Genomic DNA, 17,007 nt, shown 5'->3' with positions numbered 1-17,007 from the left:
TCCAGAGAGGGGAAGGCCGACGGAAACATGCGTTACCCACTTCCAGAGCCACGTGACCTCCATGACAAGAGCACTACCAATATCTGACATTTAATTTAACTTCATTTCATTGAACCCTACCACTCTGGGGCTGAGCGCCGAAGGGAAGGGGATATCCTAGTTTTGGCACACAGGCAAGATCATGTCTTTTTGGAGAGCCCTAAGAAAGCTGGGTATTTCTTTCTCTGGTAGATATGGATCTGAGTGTTGGAGGAGGCAGGGTCAGGATACTGTCCACATGTAGGTTCCTTCGCAGGATTTTTGCAGTGCAAAAGCACTGTCTGGATAATAGTAACTGCATCAATGTACTCCCAGTCTTTTGGGACACCTTTCTAAACCTCTTTCACTTGACTTTTTATCTTGAAGGCACTATGAAATAACCTTTTTGCTCGCTATTTCTTTCTTGAACAGAAAGGGACATGAGCAGCAAGATAACAATATTTACAAAAGACAAAGCTGGGAGGGCAGAATCTGAGAAGACTGCAGAACTTCACAGGCTGCTGGGAACAGCCTGCTGAGTAGTACTATCCAGGACTGGTGCTCTGCAACTCACAGTATTTAATTCTGAAACAAAGTACAAAAGTACATACCTGTACCGCTCCTCCTGCAGAGTCTGCATTATTAGTGAGTAATCCCTCTGATAGCGAACCTTAAGGTCCTCAAATGACTCTTCCAGTCTTGCCTGTGTCTCTCGAATTTCTTGAATCTCATGCAGTATTGCATCAAACCCTGAGCTCTGCATATCCAGAGTGTTTGTTTTGGAGCTAGAAGCTCCCACTGGGCCCCCTGTTGTGCTGTTGGCTCCCACTGAGCCCGACGTGGCACTGGAGCAATCCTCTTCACTGCCATATTTTGGGCTCGACTGAAAGTTCTGAATAACACCTAGAGCCTTGCCTCCTGTCCCATCTTCCTGGCCTTCTTCTAAGGAGTCTTTCAGATTAGCAATATTGTCTGCACTCCCAAACTTGTTCCTTATGAGGGAGGCAATCTCCCGGGGTTTGGAAACCACAGCTCCTGCTGCTGAATGCGTGGCTTGGGAGAAACTGGAAAGCCCACCTTTTACACTATCTACTACTCCCTCACTGAAGCCAGTGACTTTTGCTCCAACATCTTTCAAACCCTGATGCATATCCCTGAAGACATCCTTCGGCTGCCGAGGGATCCCATTCTGTTCAATCTCTCGCAGCTTTCGATGGTAATGTTCTAGTTTCTTTTGCAGCTGCAAGATGGTCTGGGCTGACTTTTGATTTTTCTTCTCAAACACTTGCTTAATGCGGGCACTCTGCTGCTTATCTGCATTGTTGGCCAGTTTCAGGTACTCTGCCACATTGTCATCACGGGCTGTTTGTTCGATTTTGATCTGCTCAGTCAACTTCAGTATCTTCTGTTGCAGGTGTGTGATAGCCACTTTTGTACGCTGAGGATCTGGGGTCCCATCAACAGAGTCTGCATTGATGCTGCCATCAGTGCTCGAGGCCACTGCACTGGAGGTCTGCGCTAAGCTGCTGACTTCCAATCGCTCGATCTAGGCAAGGAGAGAGAGAAATATAAGTGCTCATCACCAGCTTCACTAATATGAAACCTTTCCTTCCTTGCGCAAACCAACTTGACAAGTGGATGTAATTCTGCAAAAATGCAACTTTTTTCAGCTGGCCAGGGCACGGTATCAATCAATTGAGCTTCATGTGCTTTACGGACATCTAGTAAAAGCTGAGAAAAAAGCAAACCCCCTCGTACGTAAGCCAACTTAATGGCCTCAAACAACCAAAAAAGCACAAAGCAAGACAGGGCACCCAAGTTTGGCAGGCGGAGTTCTCTGAAGTTTTGGTATAAGGCCAGTAGCTCTATCAGCTGGCGAGTAAAAGCACAGAGAAGGTAACCGTGAAAGGGCAAAGCCATATAGACCAAGTATACAGCAAACCCAAGTTGTTCCCAGTGCTTCATCTGTTTGTATGAAAACAAGCAATAATGAATCTTACCAGCAAAGATCTGCTAAGGTCAGTTGTTAAAACAGAAATACAGAGCCCTTCAGCCCTCTGAACGCATGCTCTGCCCCCCGCTGTCAGGCCTGCAGCGCCTGCTGTAAGCGATAAACCCTGCGAGCAGGTGCCTCCAAGTGGAAGGAAAACAGACAGCAAGTTTCAAAGGACAAACCCCATTTTTAGCCAAAAAGAAGTTAAACGCTATTTCGGCGCAAACGAACCACACGAAGTAACCAAAGCGCAGGCCGACGTTTTTCCCTCGGCTGGAAGAAGGCAGGGCCGGGCAGCTCAGCTGCCCCGCGACGCTCCCCTTCCTCGGGCCAGGCGCGCTTTTAACGCCCGGGTCAGCAAGGGCCGAGCCGCCGCGGGCCCCGCCCGCTCGGTCCCGGCCTCGGTGCCGGCACCGGTGGCTGCTCGGGCCGAGCAGAGCCCGCGGCGCGCCCTCGCCAGCGCGGGGCCACCCCGCCGGCCCGCCCCGCGGTACCTTGGCCCGGCGGAGCAGCGGCGCCCGCTCCCAGTGCATGGCTCCCGCCGGGCGCCCGCATGGCTCCGCCGCCGCGCCCCACCTGGGCCCGGCCCCGCCCGGCCCGCCCCTTAAAGGCGCAGTGGGCCGGGCCGCGGGGCCGCCTCGGGGCAGAGCGGCCCCGCGCCCCCGGCCCCACGAAGGGCGCCCCGTTCCGGGAGGGAGGCCTTTCGCCGGCGGGGCCAGGCGCCCACCGGGCGGCAGCCCGTCCCCCGCCCCGCCGGCCCCCGGGGCGGCCCCGAGCTCCCGCCGGCCCGGCCGGGCGAACGCCGACGGCGGGCCGCGTCCGACAGCGCGTCGGAGAGTAACAGGCGGCCGCAGGCACCCGGGAGCGGCCCAGCGCCGCAGAGGGGCGGCTGGGCGCGGGGAAGGCGGGCTGGGGGCAGGCAGGGCCCGGCGGCCCTCAGCCTGGCCTGCCGCGAGGGGAGGCCCCCGGTGCTTTGTAGAGACCTTCTCTTCCCCCCCGATTTCAGCGTATCTCCTCAGGTTGTCTTCCTACACCTGTGACAGAAAATAAACCAGAACAGCTACAGCAGAATAAACCATGTCGGGATAATTACTTTATAATTACCAGCTGTGTGGCTATTATTCTGGAATAAGAAAAAGGGTTTTTTCCAATTAAAGAGCGAACGGCTGTCCAAAGTGCTATTCTGGAACAGAACTGAGATAATTTAAGTACTTCCTCCGAACTGCCAAGGCTTTAGAAAGGGAAGACTCGGCACAGACTGGGTCCCTGGGAAATGCTGGTGACATATTACTGATTTAAGATGACTGGCAATCTGTCCCGACAAGATGCTGGTAAATTAAATACTGTAATGGTCAATGTTTGTACAAAAATAGGGATTACAATTAAATTAGTTAGTCTCCCTTGCAATACAATTTTCCAGTATATTGAGTTCGTCCAGATAGAGTGGACCTGCATGACCTCCTACCAGGAGGCAGGCTGAAAACTGCTCTGGCGTTACACCGTGAGCCGAATGAAATCACGTGAGGCCCTTATGCTTTCTCGCCCTCAAGATCTTATCAAATTCCTAGCACTTTCAACACTGTCAGGCTTTCCCTCCTGTAGAAGTTTTTCTATGTATGTATTCTGCAACACACAGCCCAAAAAGAACCTATGGTTTTGCTTTTTGGCATTGCTGAAGATTAAACACAACAGTTCCTTTAAAGGTGTTTCACCCTTCTTTTGAAACTACTTCAGTGAATGCACATACCAGAGAGTCATTCATCAAGAAGATGGATTGTTTTTTTTAAACAAGCAGGGCAGCTGGCTTAAGCAAACAGCAGAATTCAGAGCAAGCCTACTGTAAGGAGACTGCTCCGCTCCTGCTTCCTTCTCCCTTACTTGGAGCTTTAAAATGTGACTTTTAAAAAAGCGTCATGTTACTTGGAATAAAAATATATAGGGCAAGGTGAGACAGGGGAGCCGAGAATGGCAACTGCGGAGAGCAACCCCCGAAGGCAGCTAACAGCGCCTCAGATGCCTGGATTAATCACGCTTCCCGGTGACCAAGCACCCCGAGTGGCAGCGAAAACTAATCACGAAAAAATTCAGAAGTTGTTCTGTTTCCTTTTCCCCACTGTGCTGAAGGCAGTACAGTGATACAAGCAGAAAAATCTAGGCCACTCATAGAAGTCATAAGTTTTAGACTTCCTGTTTGGAAACACCCCTCATTAACAGCATCGTTAGCGCGCGGCTGGCGAAGACTGTGTGCTGCAGGTGCAGGGACAGGCACGGGAGCAGCCGAGGCATGGCACGGTGAGGCGGGCCAACCCCTCCACACTGGGTGGGCAGATGGTCTCCTGCCTCCGGCACGCACAGGAGTGGAGGCCTGCCGTCTCCGACGACAGAAACAAGGCAGTTAGTTCATTAGTAAATAAGATCTCTAATTAACACCTTACGGGGAACAAAAATTAGAGGGGAGGAAAAAAGCGTCCTTCGTGTCTGACCACGTCTGCAGAGTTACAGCGCCCAACGGCCCCCCGGACCCCCTCCGTCAGACCCCACCAGGCTGGGGCCAGCTCGCCCAGCGCCCTGCAAAGCACACGTCCTGCCGGCCGGCACATCCCGAGACCGCGGGTGACACGGGAGGTACGCGGAGTGCCCTCTCTGATGCGAGACGAGAAGCAAGGGCTTGACTGCTTGCTCTTTGTATTCCCAGAACATGCCCTGTATTTATTAGAACTGTTAACTGAATGCTCGATATAGGTACTTACTTTTCACTTCCTTCAAGTCTCCTTACACTTCCAGCTGGACATAGAATTATTTACTTCCTGCCCCTGTCTGCTGAGCGGTGCCTCTGAACTCCAAACTGACAAATTATTTTAAGGTACCTTTATACAAAATTTTTAGGAGAGGGAAACCCACCACAAATTAATGCAAATAAACAAAACAGTGAAAAATAGAAGTGCTTGAGAAAGTTCTTTGCAGAAAAAAAAAACAACCCAAAACAACCAAAACCCACAGAAAACAGTGGGTTTTGAAAATGGACAGTACTACTATAAAGATCGGATCAAAATTATTTTGGAAAATATTTTACTTGATCAGTTGCTTATGGTCTACTGCTGATAGAGAAACCAAATGCCAGGGAAAAGGAGGGTTTTTTTTACTTGCTGCTTTGCTGCAAACCATAGCTGGGCAAATGGACCTTGGTAAATTCTCACGTTTCCAATGGACTTATTCCTGTATATTTGTCCACGTGGAATACTGTATATATTTTTCCTTCTGAAAGCAAGAAGATGGCAAACTGCACCAAGTAGAAGATTTAGAGAAAGTATATCTTGACAATGTTCAGGATCAAGTCCCTTCAGATTCAAGGAATTTTCTGAGTAGGAAGATATCTGTAGAAAAGGGGGCCTGAGATTACTTAAAATGCATGATTCTCAAATTTAGCTTTAATTTTGTTTCCATCCCAACATGTTCTTGGCAATATTTCTTGTTTTGAGGAGTCAAAGGAGGCTTAAGGAGAATACCTTTTACTGCTTTCACACAGGGGTGACTTAAACACTAGTACACAAACATCTGTTCAACAAACCATGTGTCACATGAAGCAGAATCGATCTCTTGGATGCTGCTGCAGCTTCCACTGAATTAGTAACAATCCCAAATTCACATTAGTTGCACAAGTCCTGCACTTCAAGAAGAGCTGTCTTTTTAAGGGGTATGAAACTGAGGGCCTGACAACCTATGGCTGTAGAAAAACCACAACTCTTGATTCAGGGACAGGGCTGTTAACCTCAGTGTCTTGTAATTACACTGTAATTTCTCATTTGGCCCTGCATTTTTCCTCTTTTCTCTCTCTTTCAGTATTTTTACAGTGCAAAAAACGTGCTGAGGCCATTAGGCCTCAGTATCATTATAGATCTGCATTAAACCATCTAAATGCACATTTGTATGAAGCCATGCACAGAATCCCTGTGGGGTACAATGAAGAGATACTTAAACATCATGAATTACTATGAGCCACCTTCAACGTATTCAATTAAATGCAATCAACAGCCAGGAGTCACCTCCCTGCATGACACCTGCAGCACATGATTCTTTAAACATCTGAGTCAAGGTGATATCAACGCTACTGTCCCATGAGTAGACAGCATGCAGTGTCCCTACTAGATCTGATAAAGAAATAGCATACTGCAAAATTTATTGTGGGCCCCAAAGTAAACAAAAAAGTCATACAAATTACTCTGCCTGACCCACCCGGGTGATGCAATAAGCTATTTATGACCTATGGTTGAGACAGCTTTTTCTAATGCTTTGCTTTTTAAAGGATGTTACAGAGTAACAGCCCGGTTGAGGTTGGAAGGGACGTCTGGAGGTCATCTGGTCCAACCCCCTGCTCGAGCAGGCCCACCAAGGGCTACCTGTCCAGGACCATGTCCAGATGGCTTTTGAGTATCTCCAAGAACGGAGATTCCACACCTACATATTACATTTGTGGATACATCTGTAATAAAAACTTGGACCTGCAACCCTTTTCATCTGTCTGCTGCAACACTGCCACGCATTGATACTACCAACTCTTTGGTTCACTACTTATTTCAAATTGCACATTTATATAATTGCAAATCCTGTGTAATAGCATATGCAAGGGCGAAGATTTCTGTTCATTCACGTCTCAATTAAATACAGACAAAAGATCCAAATACTGCCGCACTGAACCATCCCTAGAAACACAACAGTCCACTTACGTGTGGATTCATTTAAGAATCCACCTTCCCTCAGCAAGCGCCCAGTGCGCGTACATGCTCCTGCACTACGTAATATCTGCCTTGGCTTTACTGCCAAGAACACAAAAGAAAAACAAAGAACAGGTCCAGTGTGATTCCTCATAACACACTGTGCAGTTATCCTGCAAGATTTTATCAGCCTGTTGAATCTTCAGAAACTATAGCGGCTGTGCATTTTAACAGGCTTCCGTCTCTTACCCACAGAAACTGCTGGTCATCATTGCCAGCAACTGTTTTGAGTCGTCCCTGTTACGCTCCTAAATCCAAATCAAAACCAAAACTGGCTAAGGAAAGCATACAAACAGATGGACAGCTCAAGGAAGTCTTGCTGTGTATTTTTCATAGTACAGCTCATTGGTTAGATTATAATTGGGGTTTCTATAAGAGATAAACAGCCTTTGCCTGTGGGCAATTAACCCTCAAAATGGTGAGAAGATCATCCTGGTTATGGAAAAAAAACACCGTGAGAAAACAAAAATGAAAAATGACCCCGAAAAAAATACAAGAAAAAATTCCAATACAATCCCTTTGCCTGCCTAAGAGATCAGCTAAAGCAAGGAACCAACACTGGTAACACCTAGAGGAAATGGCTCTATTCCTTACTCACCGTAGTTAAACAACCACGAGTGATGATTACTACAACACGTGTGCGCTCATGGTACATCTGCCAACCCAGAGCCACGCATGTGGTTCCCAGCATTCCCGCATGGCCCGCACGTCCTCACTCCGCAGAAAGAGATAGAATGGCAGATACCTAACAAGGGACAGAAGGGCTAGTCGGCAACGGCAAGAGAGCAACGTTTTACAATACGCTCGAGAGGCTCGCACACGATTTAGCATTCCCTTTCTTCGGTGGCGGTGCCAAGTTAAGCAGCTCCCTGCCTAACTTTGTACTGGCACAGCAGGGGGACAGAAAGAACAACTCCCTGCGGAGCCGAGGTGCAAGCTCACCTGGGGACTGACCCAGCAATAAGGAACTTGGAGGTGTTTTTATTCTTACTGAGTTCCCAAACCTGGTTCACCATAAGGCTCCACACACCGCCTACTAGCAGGACTGCAGGAACACTACAGGAGGGAAAAGTGACCCGGCACTGCTTAAGCTGGGGCCGGTGCAAAAGAAACATACATCAAGCTATGGCCTGAGGTACACATACAAACCCTCACCCACAACTTGGTAAAGCCAGCTGCAGCGTGACTCTCCCATGGCCTTGTCACCTAATTCAATATGAAATGGAGAGATGACTTCATATGCTGCTTCAAGTGTCAGAAACAGATTTTAGCTATAAAGCAACCAGCTGTATTTTCCTCCTATCTGTCAGTGGCAGAAATCTCCAAAGGAGACAAATATTTCAACTTCAGCAGTCACTGGGGAGTGGGAGTGGAAGACGCTGCTGCCACATAACATTGTACTTGCTGTATCTGAAAGAACTGCACGCGGCATCCGTCACAACCAACACAACCTATTCCACAGGGGACCTTCAGGAAAGTCTCTGTTGGTACAGTACGATCCCTGATCATGGGCGCTCCCTTCAGCACAGTGCTTCCAGCACGGCAGAGCTTGGCGGGCTCTACAAGTTCCCCCTGTTTGAATCCACCTGCCTGGGGCACCATGCCTCTCAGGAAGCAAATGCCATCACTTACTAACTGGTAAGAGGTAACTGAAGCTACAAAGCTGACTTACATCCTTCCCACCTGCGGTTCACGCACATGCATCCCTGACTGCTGGTCAGCCAGGCGCGGTGGGCTGAGGCAAAGAACAGCACGCAAGCTGTCTCCTCAGACGGGATGGAGACACGCAGGACCAGGCACCAGCTCTGCCCGCAAGTATTTATTTACACCCTAGAGACAGAAGGGGACTGACATAACACAGCGTAACACCTCCCTGAAGATGATGTCTCTGGCTCCTTTAATTCTTTTTAAAAACCCAGTTGCCGCCAAAGACCTTACCTTCTTGACCTCAAATTTCTGAAATCTTGAGAAAAGATATTTTTGAATGCAAAAGAGTAAGGCTTGGTAGTCCAATTCAGTAACAGTTTTCCGAAGCTACAGACTAGTCAAAAAGAAAAATCAGCGCAGCGGTGCTTGTTGAATAAACGGGGCAGTAACACTGACATTATAGGTACGGCAAGTCCAGGGAAAGAATAAAACAATCCAAACGGAAAAATAGGAAAGAACTGAATTAAACACAAGGGCTTGCAGGAACTTGATTTTTGAGGTGAAAAACGATGACACAACAAAAGATACGGCCAAAATAACGTTCATGGATTTTTATTTTAGCAGCTGCAGATTTTTAATCAAGGGGGGACTGCCAATCAGGCCAGACGTTACAATAATAAGGATAGGAAATGAGGTAAAGCTGAATGAAAATTAAGTATAGGAACTGGGAGGAGAGGGTGGATTTGGAAAGAAGTTTATACAGGCTCTTATCAGCAAGTGACTGTGTAAAATGACAGGGTTTTTTTTGCATTGGTTTTGGTTTTGTTTGGTTTTTTTTTTAAAAAAAACCACCTCATTCTGGTTTTCCGAGTTATGTCCGAATCAGATCTCGTTACCTTAGAGACAAAATGATTGTTAACGCTTGCCAGAGAGTAGCTTGAGGGGTTTTGGAACTTGATTTTTGAGGTGAAAAACGATGACACAACAAAAGATACGGCCAAAATAACGTTCATGGATGTTTATTTTAGCAGCTGCAGATTTTTAATCAAGGGGGGACTGCCAATCAGGCCAGACGTTACAATAATAAGGATAGGAAATGAGGTAAAGCTGAACAAAAATTAAGTATAGGAACTGGGAGGAGAGGGTGGATTTGAAAAGAAGTTTATACAGGCTTTTATCAGCAAGTGACTGTGTAAAATGACAGGGTTTTTTTTGCATTGGTTTTGGTTTTGTTTTTTTTTTTAAAAAAAAAAAACACCTCATTCTGGTTTTCCGAGTTATGTCCGAATCAGATCTTGTTACCTTAGAGACAAAATGATTGTTAACGCTTGCCAGAGAGTAGCTTGAGGGGTTTTTTATGCTTCAAGCTGCCATCTGATAAATACAGATTATTACTCTATCTTACATATTCATTTGTAAACAAAAGAGTTTAATTTTCAGATTGCAAGTTAAATTTGACTTGCAAAGCAACAGAGCAAACTGGGTCTGGAGTCTGGGAGAACAAACGTCTCTGCGTGATCACTCTGCACAGAACAGCCACATGCAAGAGCAAGGAGTTCCCCCTTTTTCAGGAGATTTTTCTCTGTTGAAGTTCAACATGCGAGTCATCTCCAAGCATTTAGTCTAAAGGGCTCCTGTACATGAGCACAGCAACTGCACTTCTACACTTACTTCACTTCTTTTTATTTATTTTTAGTTGTCGTATTTTCTGCAGGTACAACACAGAGTGTGACTGTAACCAAAATTCATCCTGGAAGCAGTTGATCCAATCAACAGTTTAGACAAAAAGATAAATGTTTCAAAACAGCAGGATTCATGTTTCCTGTGAACATATTTCTTTGTCATTCCTGTATAGCATTTCTTGACACATTGTTCCCTTATTTAAAGCCTTTGTAATACAACATACACAGAGTACATCAGCTAATATTACACTTGCCAAAAAGCTATGCAATAGAGCTGCCTTCAGAGATCCCTTTCCAGACCAAACATAACTTATTGTTTAGCTCCAAGTGCTGCAGGGTACTCCTACATTAGCACCAGCTAAATCCATAAGATTGCTCAAAGCGGCAAACTTAGCTTGTCAAGGACAAGGAGAAGCAATATAGGCAAGGGCAGTCACTACAGCACAAGAACACGCGCGCTCCCCAGGGCTGCAGACACACGGCATGTGTGCCTTCAGAAACCGGGAAGAAGAAAACACTGAACAATGAGACATCAAAGAGGAAGGTGCGTTCAAGGGATGACGAATACCCAGCAGAGTAAGGCAACAGGGCACTTGTCTAGAAACCCATAGCAAACACTGAATTAACCGAATACTGAAATCACTATGTTGCTTTCAGTATTCTTGTAAAAAGCGAGAAGCCTCATCCAGAACTCCACCTAGAGACAAATCTTACTGCAGCAGCATCTCCACAACACAAGGTGAAAAGCTCAGGCTACCCTGACAGGAGAACTGCCCATATCTGATTTAGAGAGCACAGAACATGGTATCCTATGCTCACTACTTCTCTCTCCAGCTCTCAGGAGGTGATGTATTAGCCTGACATTACACATGTCAAGATGCAAAGTATGCAAATCTATCAACGTGGAATGGGGAATATAAATAAACCCCTCCTTTCTTACTGCCCTCCACCTCAGCGGTCTGTACCACTTCAACGCTGCATTTCTAACAGAGCTGTTCCCAAGAGCCACCTGTGAGTCACTTTTATTATGAAGACTGACGAATGCAGTGAGAAAAAGCACATGTCCTAGCAGAGGAGATCCAGATCTTCCCAAAGGAAAATAATGAGTCTATTGAATACATGTGATTAGACATATATGCTTCAAACACAACAGTAACACTCTGCAATTTCTCAACCATGTCTTCTGCAGATGACAACAAACCCTAGGCAAACATTCATCTACAGCAAAGGCAAACGGCAAAAAAAAGGCTGGATCCCGTATTTCTTTTTTCTCCGAACACTGGAGCCACAATGCATTGGAGACCTAACTGCAACAACTTGAAGAAAAATATCTTCTATTTTGCACTGGAGATCAGAGTGTCAAAACCCTTACTGTCTCTCTTCAATATTTAATAAATGTGGGGGGGAAATACAGCTTGCTGTTAACTCAGACTTGTGAAAGGGCAATGCCTAGCTACACCGCTAAATGAAACCAAAGAAAAGTACTTATTCATTTCTGAAGGTCACTGACTCCATGGGAAGCAGTATGCTCTTACTCTTTTTTTACCTGGAGGAAAAATATGATTCTGCAGTTTGTTTACTACTTCCTGAAAATACATTTTGCACAGCTAAACCAGCAAAATAAGAGGTCACATTTAAAAAGCTACCAATCCAAACATCTCTCTCTGACATCGGACTGCACTTACTAGCCCCTTCTTTCATTGTTCAATGTATCATACAAGCCAAACCCCGAAACAACAAAAAAGGAAAACCCCAAAAAGCAGCACCACGTTTGATCTGCTCATAGATGCAACACTTACTCAGACAGGAGTCTTTTTCATACCTCCCAGCTTCCGAAGTGAAGAAAAGATATATAAAAAAACAACCACAGAAATTCAACAGCAGTGCCTGGAGGAAAACGCAGCGTTTCCAAGGCTGATGCCACAAAATGAGGTCAGGTTCTACTGAAGATTTAAATAAAGCAGCCAAATAAGGTAACTAATGCTGTTCTAGTGATGCTCACAATCTTCTCACCTTCACAGGCTCACAGAAGTCCCTTTCACAGCACACGCAGGTACAGCAGCACCACATAAACATCACCGCGTGGCCATCTGCAGCCCTGGCCCCAGTGCTAGGTGCTGCTCGGGCAGCCTCCCGCACTGCCTACCCGGCTCCATCCATCTGCCAGACTGAGAGGGCTCCGGGCACTCGCTGTATAAACAGAGCGCCTCTGCCAAAACAAGCATCGCTGTGTGCAGAGCTCCTGCGCTGCTGATGCAAACCAACAGTCAGGCTCAGAGCTCACAGGCGAGCTATGCACCTCTCCTTCAGCTGGGAGCATCCGCTTCAGATGCAGAAAAGGGCCAGGACTGCGAGATTTAAAGCTACAGGGCTTTCCACTCGCTCCATGTGTTCAACACATGACACTATTTTTAAAGCTGCACCTTTGAGCCAAAAAAATTGGACAGGATAACAGACAGCCAAACCAGGAACAAATCAATAGAATCAAGGCGACACATGCGCTCCTCAGCACACACAAAACGATGCACTTGGTGGCAAGTTTCAAACAGAATTAAAAATGGAGATTCAAAGAGGCACAGCAAGACATAAATCAACCTATAAACTATATGCTCTATTTATAGCACCACTGAAACACTGCTATTTAAAAAATCACTAAATAAAATTTTCAGAAGATTAATGTGATCTCCTGGAAGGCTGAAACTCTCATTAGAAAGCAACTGTCACATAAGGACTCAAGTACAAAACAGCCAGCAACAGCATTCTAACCACAGCTGTCACTGGTGCAAGAAGAAACCTCACACCTCTTAACCACTACCATTGACCTCCTTGTCAAAGAAAAGGTGTTTTACTGTCGTATTTAGAAGATTTAAAGCAAAGGCTCGTCACCCTGTTTGTGATAGCTCTGACCCACACAGCACCTTATGCCATCAAGCCCTACTCCTTCAGACTCACTTTTAAAAAGCCACCCTCACCTTATGGCTGCTTCTCCCTTGCTCTTCTCCTCTGTCTCACTGATACTTCCTGTTTGTAGCAAATACTATTACTCACCTAGGATAGAGATAGATGATCACGAAGCCAAGCCATATATAATCTAAGTTTGAGATCTTCAGAACCATTAATTCAGAGTATGCAAGGTGCTTCCAAGGCTAAAATACCAGGAACCGCCAAAAACAACAGAATGAAAGTGGGCTTGAAGGTTCCTACAGCGTTAGCCATGCAGCATGTTTGCACCCAGCCTGGATACAAGGACATAAATTTCAATTTTTCCTTTCTGTCTGTCCCTTTCATCCAGATGACTCTTAGACACTCTGGCAGACATTACAGTGGTTGGGTTTGGTAGGTTTGGGGTTTTTTTAAAATCATTCTCTTAACTTGTAGTAATGCACAGGTAATGTACAAGTTTGACTCCATGTCCAAAGTCCAAAGTCCAGCCCCTTTCGATGTGAAGAAATTCTGCACTGACACGTTAATTCATCAAATATAAATTTCAGCAATGTAACCTAGAAGAAAACTCTTGACTGGCTCAAAACATGGACAACATGGAAGAAAATATTACTAAGAGCAAAATTCAGTTTTCGTTATGAAAAAAGAGGAATTGAAACCTGAAAATGTGTTCTGTAGGAACCAGGCTTAGAGGAAAAACATCCAAAAGACCCCATTGTCTTAAATTATACTAGTAGGTCACGTGGCATTTCTGGAAACGCACTATGATGAAAGAGCAAGTGTATTGTAAGGGGCATCCAGAACAGGGATTGAGAATGAAAACACTATATAGAAAAAGAACAGTAAAGTCTGATTCATGCAGAAGACAAGCCATGTTGGTGTGGAGATATTAAAAGATATATCCACAAAAACATCATTTTGTGATGTTAGAAAACAGGACATAAAGGGCAAAGGATGAAGGGAAAGGAAAAAGGAAGGTGGCAATCAAAACAGTACATGGTACAATTCTGCAACTGGGCTGCACGCAGTCACCAACTTGTAATACATCGCACCAGCCTCTGGTATAGATCTGGGTTCTGCAGTGGAGCGTTTACTGTCATTTTGCCTAGCATGAACATGCAGCAACAAGTACCAGCATTGCTGTATCTGTAACGTCTGCTCCTAATCCCATTCTGTAATGCATTGCTACAACATAAGTTGCCTCAAAGCCATGCCTTGTTCAGCAGGTCTGTGCGTTAGGTAGATACCAGGAAGCACTACTGCAATTAACTGAAGCAGAAACATGCACAGAATATGAATGAAAATGAAAACAACGAAACCTACCATATTACCGTATATTCAAAACTGCAATGTAGTGCCATGAAAATGATTGCAAAAACCAAAAATTACAGGAAATCTAATTCAACTGACATTTGTATTACCATTTCTCTGTGCATATTCTCAGGGTTAAATGGTAAGAGGTTTTCTAAAAATTGATTACCTTATGGGAATATTAGATATTGAGATTCTCTGATCACAAAAGCACTGCTCTAAGAAATGGCACACAGAATTTAATCTAGCAAAGCTGTGGTAAAGAAGGCTTTTAAAAAGAAATGTTGGTATTACTCACTGACCTATACCAAATGAGGATCCCACCCCACATCTGCAAAATCTTTGAAATCAGCCAGTCATCCAGGGCATGCAGAAGTGTTTTACAACAATGCGCTGCACTGCACTGCACAATGCTGCATTGCGCTGCACGTCTGCCAGGTAACTTCTGACTTTATCAGCTATGCTCCAGACCAACTAGAAGCAAGAACCAGGGCAAAAGCCATCCTGTTGCAAGAGTCTAGTGAGAAATCTCCACTAAAAAAAACTGTCCAGGCTAAATACAGAAACTGAAACATCTTCTATACTTGTGCAAGTTCAGGGCACACACTAGATTTTGTGTCGCAATCTAACGCAATGACAAGAAAATTAAAAAAAAAAGGGGGTCACAATTCACTTTTTCAAGGAACTGTTTTACATTCTTATGGCAGATTTCACTCTCAAAACACAGTATCTATATACTGAGAAATCTCCAGATTTCTAAGACCTTTTATCTGTTAATGATAGCAGATCCCATCTAACAAAGGCGAAAGGGAAGAGAGGTGAAATTTCTTGTACAGAATGTCATTAGCCTTATTTAGGAAGCAGTTTATGTTGGGTAAAACCCAGCTTGATTCACAGGAATTCTACTACTATTCAGATAGATCATTTCACCGTATAAAGCAATAAACAAATCCATGAAAATACATGAAAATATGCTGATTATTCTACTTAATATAATCATACAGCCTTCACAAGCTTTAGAGAGCATTAAAACCAAAACCAACCTACCAGGCTGAATATCACCTCCATTAAGAGAAATCAGTTTCACTCCTCATCGAAGAGGAATGCATGTTTTCTTCGGTAAATTTTGTTACACTCCCAAAGTGTGGCAACAGTGCACTCATGTTCCATGCTGTTAAAAGTAGATTTCTGTACCCACAAAGAAATAGAAACATCATAAAAAGAGCACTGACAGCTACTCTCCTATGCAAACGAAATTCAAACAACTCTGGCAAGTTGCAACCCAGCCGTGAGCTTCTGCAAGTCTCACTGCTGCCACGACTCCCCTGGTGCTGCCCCCTCGCCTCAGTTCTCCGAAAGCTTCGCGCAGCAGAAGACGACGACTACCACAGCAGGAGCCACATGATGGGATCAAGCCTCAGTAAGGTGAGGGGACATCGGTGTTCCCAGGTGTCCAAGCCAAGAACAGAAAAAGCCTCATAAATCAAGACAGCATCGAGAATGGCAGGGAGGGGATGGGGGCACCCAGCACCCACACTTGCGCGCAGCCCTTTGCTGCTCCAGGCAGGGTCTCCCCACACCTTCCCTCGGCCTCTGCCAGAGTTCCCCGCTGCATCAGCAGCAAGGCAGGTGCAGCAATGAGTAGCTCGTTTGCATTCTACAGCATTTCTTTCCTGAAGTTACTTCGGAAAACTGGAGAGAGGAGCGATGGAGGGGAAAAAAAAGAAAAAAAAAAAAGGCAAATGAGCTTTGATGCAGCTTAAAAACTTACGGAGATTAGATGCTCATATGACCCCTATAACAAGACGAGAACTCTTTCCAAGATCCTTTAAAACCAAGAAGTTTAGGGAAATAATACAAGTAGGGGCTAGATCCATATATTTGGGGAAATCTGAATGCTGCCAAATATTAAGTAATGCAAAATATGAAGTGAGAGAGAGAGAAACTGGTGGAAAATTCAAGAACTGAGTTGTGATCATTCCTTCACTGTGCTCTAAGTGGTGCTTAGACTGTGGAGAAAAGGTGACCTCCACCCCCTCTCCCTCTTCTGGAGTATTTCACATGTGAAATGCCTCTTTTGAACACCTGAGCTGCACATCCAACTGATGGGAAGAGAAGCCAGTGTTAGGAAGCTCCTCATAGCAACAACTGAACAGTACACTCTGCATCAGTGAAATTGGGAAAATGAGGACACAAAAGTAACAGCTACAGGAAGACAAAACCCTGAAACTGAAACAGCAGAGGAGTCTAAAAAGGCAGACTATAATTACTAGAAGAAAACTGGGCCGGCACCATAGCAGGACAACCTTGATTTGGCTCCAAGCCCTCAACAGACACCAGGAGCAGAGGGCTCAGGACCGGGGCTGGGCACCGCGGGGGCACCGCCAGGCACAGGGCAGCTGCCCCTGCCACCCTGGGATCCCGCTGCGGCATTAACCCGCTCGCTGCTGAAACCAAGCGTCTGGGAGAGCGCGGCTGAACGCCGTGCACCAGGTGTGCCTTCAGCAGTATTTCCAGCGATCCGAGGCCCACAGTGCTGTGGGCACGTTTAAGAGAAAAATGAGATTCACAGTTTGCTAGTTTATGCAATATATATGATACAACTTTGTCCTGTCAAGCTTGGGACATTGCTGTTTCTAAA

At 45.5% G+C, this 17,007-nt stretch overlaps 1 protein-coding gene across 10 annotated transcripts in view; it reads right to left on the bottom strand.

Annotated features, from left to right (window-relative positions):
• TMCC1 (transmembrane and coiled-coil domain family 1) overlaps positions 1-17,007 on the bottom strand; it is a 125,937-nt gene that overhangs the window by 13,280 nt on the left and 95,650 nt on the right. For 8 of the 10 annotated variants that reach the window (XM_075158525.1, XM_075158521.1, XM_075158523.1 and 5 more), the window contains one exon: positions 630-1,564. In XM_075158525.1, the coding sequence (XP_075014626.1) occupies positions 630-1,564 (935 nt within the window). Of the gene's footprint in view, positions 1-629; positions 1,565-2,505; positions 2,579-7,381; positions 7,454-17,007 lie in introns of those variants that run through there. The other 2 variants (XM_075158524.1, XM_075158526.1) reach the window with 2 other exon arrangements.

The sequence above is a fragment of the Calonectris borealis genome, chromosome 10, assembly GCF_964195595.1.
Source record: "Calonectris borealis chromosome 10, bCalBor7.hap1.2, whole genome shotgun sequence".
NCBI classification, from domain to species: domain Eukaryota; kingdom Metazoa; phylum Chordata; class Aves; order Procellariiformes; family Procellariidae; genus Calonectris; species Calonectris borealis.
Note: the sequence above shows the minus strand (reverse complement) of the source record. Positions and strands in the feature narration are given on the sequence as shown.